The sequence below is a fragment of the Coffea arabica genome, chromosome 5c (assembly GCF_036785885.1).
Source record: "Coffea arabica cultivar ET-39 chromosome 5c, Coffea Arabica ET-39 HiFi, whole genome shotgun sequence".
Classification (NCBI taxonomy): Eukaryota; Viridiplantae; Streptophyta; class Magnoliopsida; order Gentianales; family Rubiaceae; genus Coffea; species Coffea arabica.
The window spans coordinates 46499629-46512002 of NC_092319.1; the positions used below are offsets into that span (position 1 = coordinate 46499629).

The window sequence follows — 12374 nt, forward strand, 5'->3', positions numbered from 1 at the left end:
CCAGACTCAAGTAGTGTGTGAAACGGTATTGATCAATGACAAGATTGACATTCCTTGGATTATTTAAAAATAGGATGAGGATGAGAGGAATCAAGAGATGGCGTTGCCATAAGCCAAATGGGCATCTGGTCCAATTAGATTGGTCTCATTCTGCCCGTATCACAATCCTTCCTACTGCCGGTTGAATTATTTGTAATGTAGGGCGGAACTTGAATTGCCATTCTGCGAGGATCACCCAACGTTCTTGAAGGGAATGAGAATCTTATCACTAATCTCAGACAACAAAATGTGCTGCTTTGGCAGCAAAGTCACGGCAAAATGACAGCCGTGTCTGAAATTAATTTTAGAAAATCCTACTCCAAGTAACATACGACTCAAAAGGCGAATGTGAAGTAAAAGATGGCCGACATGCTGTTTTTTTTAGAATTCACATATTTATGATATAGGATATCACGTTTTTAAAGTCTTAATTTTATTCCAAACGGCTCAGCCGGACAAAAAAAAAAAAAAAAGTGTCAACTTCATCACGAAATCAGTCAAAATAAAGAGCAATTTTATTTAGAGGGAGAAAATGTTCCTTAATGAATTAAAGATGCGTAGATTTCGTAGCAATTCAATGCTTTCGATCACCATACATTTTACACTTCTTTTCCTCGTGGAGTCAATTGCTTAGTCAAAGTGAACAATTATGATTAGCGCCAGCCTGCTCTGACGTTGATTTGCTGCTGCCTTAGCCAAGCAGAGGAATAAGAAAGAGAATTTCAGTTTTTTTTTTTTTAAAAACAAACGTTTTTTTTTTTACCTTGGGGTTTGGGAGGGATTTGATGTCAAATTGTTCATACACTAAATTAGCCTTAAATTATTTTTTTAGTGTGAGTGGGAGGATTTGAATTTGAGACTTTTCGTTTACACTCTCTTCTCTTGAACCATCCAACCCATCACACACCTTCCAAAATTGTTAGTATCTTAAAAAAAAATCCCGAATTCGCAATAAAATCACCACACTAATTAAGAATTGGTTTTGGTTGGAATTTACTCTAAGTTCTTCGATTACGATCGCTTTCTTGGCTTGGCGAACCCATAGTATTGTACAAAACTGATATAAGGTTAAAACCTTATTTTGGTGAAAAAGCTGATCATAGAGGAACAGATACAAAAATGTTGTGGAATGTAGAAACATAGAAAACACCCTGTTGGGCCCAAACCGTCAACACTTTTTGCTTTAGAGGGTTTCATGGATTGGAGCTTCGTGTTGCAACATTCACTACTCCATTCAAATATATAGATAGCTCCATTACACTTTTTGGAGGATTTACACCTTATGTATTTATTTATATTTTTCTTAATTTCTGGGACACAACACTTTGACTCATTATCTCCAAACTAGAAAGGCTGGGGAGTAGAAGTAATTGGTTTTAATGAAATTGTATTCCGAATTTCATTTTAAAAGGTGCGACTTTCGGCCTCATGGGCTCTAGCCCTCAACTCTTGCTTTAGTGTTGCCCTTCTACAACTGATGTCAATAATGTTGTATTGAGCCTTCGAATGCTAGTACTAGCCAGAAGTAAATTATTTGGAATAATCATTGTTATATATATATATATTTTTTTTGTGATATGACGTGCGTGAGATAAAAATGTGATAGAAAACAGTAAAAGAACATGTTGGAAAATGCGTTTGTAATACAAGTAAATAAAAGAAATTATCCAAATACAGCCAATTGAAACTTGAACCGAGCTTTGGGTTCCCTTTTTTTTTTTTTTTTTCGTCTCTTTTTTGAGCTAGGTCCTTGATTTTAGTAGCCCTTCTTTTTTTTTTTTTAAGGAGAAAAGAGGGAAAAAAAAAACTTGACCCTTAATGTTATGTACAAATAAAAGAGAAAGAAACGAGAAGCAAAGAATGGACATCAACCTCACTGGTTTGAGCAAAATTCCCTATAATGTAACTGATCCATAGAGAAACCATGCATATTAATTGTCAAGGTGGCAACCTTGTAGAACAGAAAAACTAGGAGGAAGAAACGGGCCTTCAAATAGTCAGCACGCACATTTTCCATCTACGTAAATTACGTTAAATCACACAAGCACAGAGGACACAAAACAAGAACCAAAAACTCTTGAATATTCATCATATTCTTCTCTCCTCCAATCCCACAACCTCCTCCATTTTAGCACCAACAAAATTCCTTCCCCTCCTGCTCTCCCTCCTTTAGCAGGCAGGGCAGAGAAACCGAAGAGAACTTGATATTCAAACCCTCCTTCTCCTTATTCCCTTCATTTCTTTCTCTCTTTCTCCTCGTGTTCCCGCATTTTGGTAAAAATGAAAATGGCTATTCGACTAGGGGCAGCCATCCTCCTCCTGGCCATGGCTTTGGCTGTGCTTGCTGATTCATCACCCACACTTGACACCGTCTTTGGCCTCACCAGCCTGGCAGGATCCAAAGGCGGTGATGGCCTCGGCGGACTCGTTGCGGACTTCATTGATGAGGATGAGGAGATGTCTGTGGAGTCTGAAACAGCCAGAAGAACTCTTGCAGGTCGGCCAAGGTATATCAGTTATGATGCCATGAGAAGAGGCAATGTCCCATGCAGCAGGCGTGGTAACTCCTACTATGCTTGCAATGCTCATGGTAGGGCTAACCCTTACCAGCGCAGCTGCACCAGGATCTCTAGGTGCCCAAGGAACACTCGTTGAGGACCCTCTTTGAATCCGATGTGCTATCGATGAAAATGGAGAAAGAGACGAAGCTTAAGAATGGTTTCAAGTAAGTCAAAATGGTGTTCTAGGAATAATATAGCAAATAAGATTGTGGGCTGGCTAATTAATCTCAATTGTTCTGATTTCTCCACCCCAGTTCACTGCAAATGTAGATTTTTGCAATTTTCGTTCTGCAGCCCCTTGTTTTACTACTGTGATCATTGTAGACGATTGGTTGTCGGATATTGATAAAATAAAACAATTATTACTATTCCCTATTCTATTTTCTATGAGAGAATGAGGAGTTTTATGCATTTTTGGTTCCTCATCATCAAATGTAAGTATATGGAAGACATTTAATATAAGTTAAGGTTTGTGCGTTTGTAGGCAATAATCGTGAATCAATAATATTTCTTTGATTATGGGGAGAGAAAAATCATGTCGACAGGAGCACAGTGGTGGTTGATACAAGTATATCACAGACTCTGTTTTGGAGTGGATGTAGAAAATGAGAGAATTTTCAATCATCTTCCCCCTTTTTGTCTGGCATTTTATGCAGAAGACACTTAGCTATATAATACTTTTGACAGAAATAGATTTTTCAGGGTCGCGTTTGATGCATCTGGATTGAAAATACGAATTGATAAATTCAGTCCAACTAAATTTTGGCTCCACAACTCATTTGTTATTTACCTATTGATTCAGCAAAGCACAGGCAGCTTTTCAGCAGAATCAGTAGTATGGCATTTCATCAAAAAAAATTGAAGCAAAGCTTCTATTTCGGACACAATTGCATATTGAGCGGGTACAATTTCGATAGCAAGTGTATCTTAGTAGCTGATTTGCCATTTAAATACCAATTACATGTGGATTAAGTCAGAGGCAGAAAGAGAAAGTTCCCAGAATAGTCAATATAAGCGAAACCTGAAGGAAGATATGCAATGGGAGGCCTTCAGCCAACAAAATGGCGAAGAAGTAGAGAGAATTTACCCACTCATCCAAAATCTAGCGACAAAAGGAACCAAGTTTAAGACCACTTGGATTAACATACTAACAAAAATCATATCGACCCGATGGCCATCAGAAAAAGAACCACCTTCGTCGCTTTGTCTGCAGCAAACCACCAAAAAAAAAGGGGTTACACAATTTCATGCATGCTATTACACCAGATATGCGGGAAGAAAAATAATGATACTTGCTGAAGTATTTCTAATGCAGGCCATAAAACATGCATATAATGCCTGGCCGTCTAGATTTCTTGACGCAGAAAACTATAGCCCGGGGTAGTGACTAGTCTGTCGTTCTACAACAGACAAATAGTTAATCATCACCATTCACCATAACTCCTTTCAATTGATGCAATCAAGGTCTAAGAAAATGCAGTATTACTAAAGTTTTCAGTCTTGGCCAGCAACTTAGCCCCAAGAAAGCCTTTTGTTCTGCAAGTTCGGCACTTTTGAGAAGATGATCATTATTGGCTTATATTAACATAAATCTGATGAATTCATTCTGACTAAGTTCTTGGCAAGCTAATTTAGGTGTCTTAAAGAGAACAAATAAGTACTTGCTTTGATAGTTTTTTTAGTATTTTCATTAACTACCTACATGTCCATGCAATCCAACAGAAATAGGTAACAATCAGTACAAAAGAAAAGAGAAACATACCTTTTGATCCTGATTTCTGGGTTGAATTACAATTGGCTGAGGGAGAACTCCATTGTCAATGTTATGCAAGTAGGGTTGAATCTTCTCTTGCAGCATTTCATTCAACTACAATTTCCAAGGAATAGCGTGCCAGTTTCAGAATAATTTTTTATCCTTCTGGAAAATTCAGATATGAATACTTAATGCAAACTTTCTCTCAGCTTCCTCTAAATAGATTAGGTGTGACAGTTTGTAGTGTTCTTTGGCTATGTTCCCCTTTATCCCTCTCATGGGTAAATATTGTGGCATAACTAACTATATTAAGAGAATCATCAAAAGGACTCAGGAATTGGTAAGAACAGTTCATAATTTCTGAGGAATTATGGCAGAATGTGATACTGGAGAACCAAAGGTGTAAAAAAGAATAAACTATGTATGAGACTTTCCATATCATTGTTTTGGTGAACAAGAGAAGAGTGTAATATCATGTAAAAATCATACGCACATCATTTTGACAAAGAGACGGCAATGTGAAAAATATGAAACATACACCATATCATCAGCAACAAAATCTCTAGTCAGACCTGTAGAACTTGTCAAATGACTAACCTTCTCTTGACGCCATTTTCTTTCCCACTGAACATCTAGCATTTGATCAGCAATTTCTCGTTGTGCTTTAAGGAGGACTGTCATTTCATATAACTTCTTCGGATCTTTGAGGTCTTCCTCACTCCAAGATGATGCATTCAATGGAAGATTCAGTTCCTGCAACACTTATATTAGAAAATAAGGAGCACAAAGGACTTGTTTTAAAAGGTACAACATATGATGACAGCCCACAAAGAAATCGGACATACTAGCAGAATAGCAGGTCCAAAAAATATTAATATCTTCAGTTCCGATAGAAAGCACCAGCCAGAGAATAGACTACAGTCAACGGCACCAGCCAGAGAATAGACTACAGTCGAAAACAGTACTTGCAATTTCCGCAAAAACAATGATATTTGCACATGGTGACTTACAAAGGTCCAAAGAAATACTAAAGCTACACATTACTGACATTTTAACCCATGTTCTGACTAACTTTCTGAGACCATTAAGTTATCCTTCATTACTCAACCATCAAGAAACTGCAAAACTTGGCAAGTTGCAGTATCAAAGTCAAGGAAAAGACATTTACCCCCCAATTCTGTGGTCGCCGTGGAGGATCAAGCTTCATCACTTCTGCTTCTAGTGCCTTTTTGGCCTTGTGGTAAGGTACATTTTTTACAATAATTGGATCATCTCTAGCACGCTCTGGATCTATTGAGAACAAGGCCTGCCAAAAAAATTATACAAGACTGAGGATTCGATTAAAAATTTTCCAAACTTTGTTTCTGTTTGAAGGTTATCTCCTGCATACATAAATTAATTGAAAGATCTTTACAGCAGAACAAAGATATGATGAATCACAACAGCGTGCAAGGTGATCCTAATAGAAGTTTGATAAAAGGTGAATTAAGATGTAAATTTCAGGTTTTCAACCCTAGCTTCTTGCAACTAAAAAGTGGTGAAGAAACTTTGTAAGATTACAGCCCCAAGGATAAGCTATGCAACTAGCTACATAAGCTAAGAGCCCGTAGGCTAACCAATAGCTCAAAACATTCCAATTTATACTGGAGAAGCATTTAAAAATCAATTTAAAGTTTTTGGTGCTCAAAATGATGATCTATGACAAGAAAATGTTCTTACCTCTTGTAAGTACTCCCACCCTGGTTTTCGCTTAGCTACTGCATCTTGGAGTACATCATACCTCATAGATTCCTAGAAGGAGAGAATGAAAACATTAGGCCTAGACACATGCACGACATAATGAAAAGCATCATATTAGGGCCAGGAGAATATCAAACTGACAGCTAAAGCATGTTACTCAACAGAAATAGTAGAAGAACTTACACCTGATTGCTTCTTACCATTTTAGAAGGTTAAGTATAATTCCATATCAATCTACAACACCTTTGATATAAGTTAGACTTTCAAGTAAATGCCCAAATTCAATTGAGTTTGAAGTTTGAACCATAGACCCAAAATATATCATAGAGCATGAGCAAAACCCAAGAGTACGTGAAAGCACCACGTATTATAAATGAAGTGAGCAGGAGTCATATGACCCTTTAAGCTTCATAAATGAGTAAAACTCCTACATTCTCACCATATTTTACAATTTTCAGTATGAATATAAGCAAAGCCCAGTGCAAACAAGCATGAGGACCGACAAATTAAGAAGTTAAAGAGGACAAACCTTGTATTGCCACCAAATCTTCTGCTTGACATCGTCATCATATTCAAATCCTCCCACAACCTGAGGTAGGGTAATCAACCAAAATGCAGCAATACTGGGGTCTTTCATACTATGAATAATATGCTGCACATGAACCAGATTGGCAACGTCAAAAGGTGTTCAAATTACTGAGGCTTGAGGTACACAGACCACTGATACAAGTGTTACTAGCAAACATATAGACACACATTGTGTCTGCTTGTTTGTATTCCTAGTAAAATTCTCAATGAGCAAGAAAACAATAATAAATAAAAGAGCAAGGAATCATTAATAAAAGGAAAGAGAACAAAATTGATAACATGCAACTAAAAATTCTCGTTGATCTCCAAGATGGACCATTAAGTTTCAGATTCTACCTCAAAACACAGATGCATCAATAAATATATTAACAAGAGCAGCAGAAACTGTGAAAAGCAACACTTTTGTTATGTAAGAAAGCAGAAGGCATTGCACTAGCCTCATAAGGGTAGTTCATCTTTCTCATTATATTATAGGCTTTCCATGGAGGCTCCATTATCTGCAATAAAAAAAAAGGCAAGTTTAACTCAAGTAGAAAGCAGATATAAAAGCATACTTGTGTATATGTTCTCCCTGTGGTAAGGGAAATAGGGAAAACTGTTAACACCTAAAAGCTTTGTTTTTTGAATTGAAGCAGACAGAACAAGAAATTGTCTGGAGCCCAGACAAAATAACTTCAGAATTGTCAAATAGCTCCACAGGAATTATGCAGTACCATGTTAAAAAAATATGTATGACGTCAGAAATTCCCAAGCCTTTTTCCACTACATAAACTGACTGACATGTTTTACCCAAACGCACCCTCAGGTATCCGCAGCCCAAAACAAGAAGCTTAAATTACATTAGTAAAGTCTCAGAAAACTCATCCAACCAGTCAATGGGACCCAACCAGTAATATGAGTATCAGAGATGACAAACTGAATCTAAGAAATGGGCAAAGATGAGATCAGAAACTCACATCATCAGCAGAAATCCTGATCTGCAACTTGTTTTTGCACTCTGGACATTTCATTACACCCTGCAAAATCATACAGTCTGCAATAATCATTGGAAATGCCTTACAATGTTTAATCAACACCAAAATGCAAGTAAATGGGTAGAATTCCTGTAAAGCATTATCAGTCACTTGAGAGAAAATTGTCACAAGAAATCTTAAACAAGAAATCAGAACTGACATGCTTCAGTGTCCAAATGAAGTGTTAGAGAGGTACTTTAATGAAGGTTCAAATCAAGCAACTGAAGGTATCATCAATAGGAAAAGTTATAATAGCACTTAGTTCTTACTGATCCATCACAATTTGGACAATCCTTCGTCGGCAAGGGTACATGAAGGTCCATGGTAGAAGGAAGATGTGTCAACTCAGCTCGATTTTCAGCAATGGCATTCGCAATGGATTCAGCTGTTGCCTTTTCTCCACTAAAAGTCATTTTAGAAAATCATAAACATAAGAAAGTGGCTGTATGGATACATAAATGAGAAGGTGGAAAAGAGGTGGAGGATGGAAGACTGCTATGATTGAGTGGGAGACATTTTGATTTTTAGAAGTTTTCCAGAGGTTGAAATTCAGAATGCTGTTTATCCGTGTCAGCATGCAGAGTAAGATTGCAATAAGTCATTTTACAATTAGCGATTAGATGAAGGAAGGGAGAATTGAATGGTAGTCTGAACGTTTATGACCTTCAGAAACTCAAATCGAAGGAGTAAGCACCTACCTTTTCAAAGTGTAGCTTCTCACCTGGTATTGCACCTTTCCTGAACCTTTACACATAGTACATTGTAATGCATTCCATCCATTGCATGTCCAGCAGTTCCTACAGTTCAAAATCGTGTCAAGCTTGGTAGCTAAGAAATAGATGCACACCTCAGGTAAAAGCAACTACACACAACTTTAGGCAGTCAAGCCCTCAGATATCGTAAATCGGACAATGAGATATATATGTACATTGATACGGATATAATGCATGTCTTAGCTTAATGCAACAGCAAGGAACTCAAGTCATGAGAGGGGCTAACATCAGCAGATACAGAAAAAATCACTTGAAATTCACTAATGCCACAGTTATCATCAAATAAGCATTGAGATGCACCTCTGACACAACACCTTCTTCCCTAGTTCCATTGCAATGTCATAAGTCCCAACAGTAGCAACAACCTGCAATCAGCCCCATAGAAATATCACGAAAATTCAACCAACACCACGGAATTTCAGCTGTGTTGTTCTCTTAACATTTAAAGGCATAAAAACACTTTCTTATTCAACAAGTAACAAAGAAGTAAATGTGCGAGTTAGAGCAGCCACTCCACTCTTTTCAATTAGTAAAAATATGAACAGAAGATATGCCTGCCTTCCATTACCACAGGTCAAAGTTTTTGTTTTTATTCCTCTCATAGAGAATGCCATAATTTCTACCAATAAAAAAGCCGGTTGTTGAAATCATGCATGTGCTTAATAAAGGTAACCCAAAGGGAAGAAGGATCAAACTTCAATCCTTATGCCAGCAAACTAAGTATACCATTTTGTCAAATTCTAAATTTAAACCACAAAATTCAGAACTTGCAATTTCTAATGGGAACTGAAAAAGGATCCAACCAAACACATAAAATTCAAGCCAGCTAATCCATTACAGGCGATTCTCCTCCCTATCCGTAGGCATATAATTCAAGCCCATCCATCATATCTAATCCAGATTAAGCTTAATTGCTCTAAGAAAGCCACAGAGCCCAGCTCAAACGGAGCATATCAATCATTGTACAAGAAAAAAAACGAAACACCGGTGGATACTCATGCCTAAGCCCCGCAGTATTATCATTTTTCTTTTTAGCAAAAACTCCACAAAAAAACCAGTTAAAATTGAACTAAATAAAGACAGGCCATTTCAAGAAACGAGAATTACTAATCAAACCAACTTGAAAGGACCAACCTTCCCAGCCAGAAAATATATGCACTTAACAAGCATGGAATGGAACGGTACACTGCATAAGAAACCTACTTACACAAGAATAAAAAGAAAGACAGCCCATCTCACGAAATGCCAGGTATTAACAGAAGAATAAAGCCAAGTACAGAAAGTTACCAGCTTTTCAACTTCGAAAGCATATAGACATTCAAAGGAAAAATGATGTGGAAGGAAAGGAGAGAATTACGAAAATTGCAGAGTAAGAGAGCTTGGAGATGAACTCTGGGATGCCAAAGCCACGAGGGGCAGAGCCAGCTATGTCATAGGCAAGAGTAAAAGGGGATAGGACCAGCTTAACAGGGAAATCCAAGATATCAATGATTTGTTGGCCATAACGCCGGGTGAAGAGCTTGTATTGAAGGTCTGCTTTCTGCTGTAGGCTCTTCAGAAGAGGATTGATTCCTCTCGACATATTAGTCGTTGAATTCCCAGTGAAGAGGATAAAGCTTCGGTTTTTCCTATACTGCTGCTACTCCCACATTGCCCTTTGTTTGTGGGCAATTGCGACTCTGTAGAACAGCAGAAGGTTGCAGATAGCGGAACTGATCGGTGATGGGCTCGCGTTTGTTTGTTTTGTAGGCTCCATTGGGCCTCATGTGACACCCAAGCCCATCTCGACTCACATTTAATTCACACATTCAAGCCAGCCAAGTTGATTTGTTCAAGGAAGGGCCCATCTTGGCAACTTCAGCCCTGCACACAGGACCAAAAGGTCCAAACTACTTACCAGATGCCCATGTTAATATTCACAGCCCAAAAACAAAAAAAACCAAATTACTAACACTCAAATTTTGTGTGCGCGCCCGTGTTGAGAGGAGATTTTAAATCCAATATTTCTTACAATCCCTTCCATCATACAATCCAACCCAAGTCAACCATCAAGGCATCAACCCCAATTTCAATATATTTGATTAAGTATTTATTTGAAATTGGTTTCCTAATTAATTAACAATAATACATATCTAGATTTTATTATTCGATTTGGGCAACGATATAGGCACTTGAGTTTAAGTGTTAATTTTTTGAAAAAGTATAATTAATTCTGAAAAGTTTCACAATTCATAAGGGACAATAAATAGGAGTATGTGTATTTATATGATAATGATAATTTAAGCGTAATTTAAGTGTGTTAATGAGCGTTCTTGAAAAATCCTTTATTATTAAACATGAAATGTGAGGCTTAGATGTAAATAAATTTAGTTGCCAAATCTCAAGTGGTGAGATTTGACTTGACAAAAAAACACATCATTTGATTTATTATAAACCAAGCGAAGCTCAAATAAAATTATTCTGTCGTCTCCGGAAAAAAAGAACAAATAAAATTAAAATGAGTTCCATCCATCAAAGTGACATTATTGAATACAACATGTGTAACCACTGGGTCATTGCCTCCCACCAAAATGTCACATTTAAGTGGTTTGTTTTCAAAAAAATTCAGACGGATGTGTTATGCATCCGTCTGGTCCGATAGTGATTCAGCGGGTTATTTCTAGGCATTCTTAGATCCGTTCTCTTTCCTTAATATAGGATAGATTTTGTTTATCGTCTTGAGAAAAAAAAAAAAGAATACAACATGTGTGATTTGATTGGCCTCACGAGTCATGCCTGCGGCAGACGGCCCAAATTGCCAGTTTTGCCCATGACGCCATTGCCACGAAGGTCGAGTTGACGATAGAGTCTCCTGCCTTCGGCAATCGGAAGTAAAATTAGGCGACAAAAGAATAAAGCTCGAATTTTAGTCCAAGTGCTGGATCGATGAACTGTAGTACCAAGTTAAGCCGCCGTTGTCATAAGTCATAACCGGAAACGTCTTTTTAAAATTTTAGGAAAAAATTAAAATAAATCTTATCTATATTATATTAACAGTGTATTACCGTTTGATTCATAATATATGTATAAAAAAGTTAAATTTTAAATTTAAATTTTATATAGTTGTCATTCATTTGAAAATGACAATATATACACTATCAGTACACTGTCAGTTTAGAAAAAATTAATCCAAAAAATTATAAAGACATGATTTCAGAATCTTTTTAATTCATTCCTTTTTTTTCTTTTTGGATAAATTGGAGATCTTGAATCCAAGACTTCGTAATTACAATCTCTCTCAGCATACATGATATGATAATTGCATATGGATATAAAGAAAATATAGTGATATTCTCGTAGATTTGCCATGCTAAAACTAAATTAATCCGTCTCCTGGCAATCAAAATAAATAAAACAGTGGGGGTGCTAGTTTACTACGATCCTAAAAATGCTACTGGGCTGATTTAAATCAGTACAATACTATCAAAGACTGGTTGAGTTTTTTTTTTTTTTCTTCTTTTATGATATTGCAAGAAACTCAACGATGGGAGAAGAGTAATTTAAGCAAATTACCACTCAATAAATATCATAACTAAATCTACAAGTACATGTGGTGAGACTTGAATTTTTAATTTTAGTTAAGTCTAGGTAAGGCCAAAAATATATAGAAAAAAAAATCAAGATATCACTGCTTAATTAATGTGTGTATCCGTCTAATTCTAGTGATTATAAAGAAAACCATTTGCGTATATGGAAATTTGGACCGATTAATACCCAAACTTTCCTTCGTTTAATTTACCAAAGCTCGGGGATTTACCTTTCCAAGAAAAAATAAACCTGACCAACAAAGTCAAAATCAAAAATCAAAGATGAGGTTTGAACAATTTAATGACGCATTTAACAAAAAAAATAAATGTGTCAAAAAATT

The 12374-nt window shown here is 36.7% G+C and overlaps 2 protein-coding genes across 2 annotated transcripts; one reads left to right on the forward strand and one right to left on the reverse strand.

Moving 5' to 3' along the window:
• Positions 1–2325: 2325 nt before the first annotated feature.
• Positions 2326–2694, forward strand: LOC113690262 (protein RALF-like 19). Its single transcript, XM_072050143.1, has one exon. The coding sequence runs from the start codon at positions 2326–2328 to the stop codon at positions 2692–2694; it is 369 nt and encodes a 122-aa protein (XP_071906244.1).
• Positions 2695–3508: 814 nt separating this feature from the next.
• On the reverse strand, positions 3509–10181 carry LOC113690263 (uncharacterized). The gene is made up of 12 exons (XM_027208103.2): positions 9825–10181; positions 8768–8832; positions 8393–8491; positions 7964–8096; positions 7638–7697; positions 7119–7178; positions 6623–6745; positions 6073–6144; positions 5522–5659; positions 4951–5106; positions 4363–4467; positions 3509–3807 (listed from the first exon to the last, which is right to left on the reverse strand). The coding sequence occupies exons 1-12, from the start codon at positions 10047–10049 to the stop codon at positions 3778–3780; spliced, it is 1266 nt and encodes a 421-aa protein (XP_027063904.1). The 5' UTR covers positions 10050–10181; the 3' UTR covers positions 3509–3777.
• Positions 10182–12374: the final 2193 nt, after the last annotated feature.

Excerpts from the sequence above, each read along its gene's own strand:
- LOC113690262 (XM_072050143.1), top strand. The coding sequence starts at position 2,326 with ATGGCTATTCGACTAGGGGCAGCCATCCTCCTCCTGGCCATGGCTTTG.
- LOC113690263 (XM_027208103.2), bottom strand. The coding sequence starts at position 10,049 with ATGTCGAGAGGAATCAATCCTCTTCTGAAGAGCCTACAGCAGAAAGCA. Across the intron at positions 8,097-8,392 it reads AGAAGCTACACTTTGAAAAG|TGGAGAAAAGGCAACAGCTG; the intron begins GTAGGTGCTTAC and ends AATGACTTTTAG. Across the intron at positions 7,179-7,637 it reads TCAGGATTTCTGCTGATGAT|ATAATGGAGCCTCCATGGAA; the intron begins GTGAGTTTCTGA and ends TTTTTATTGCAG.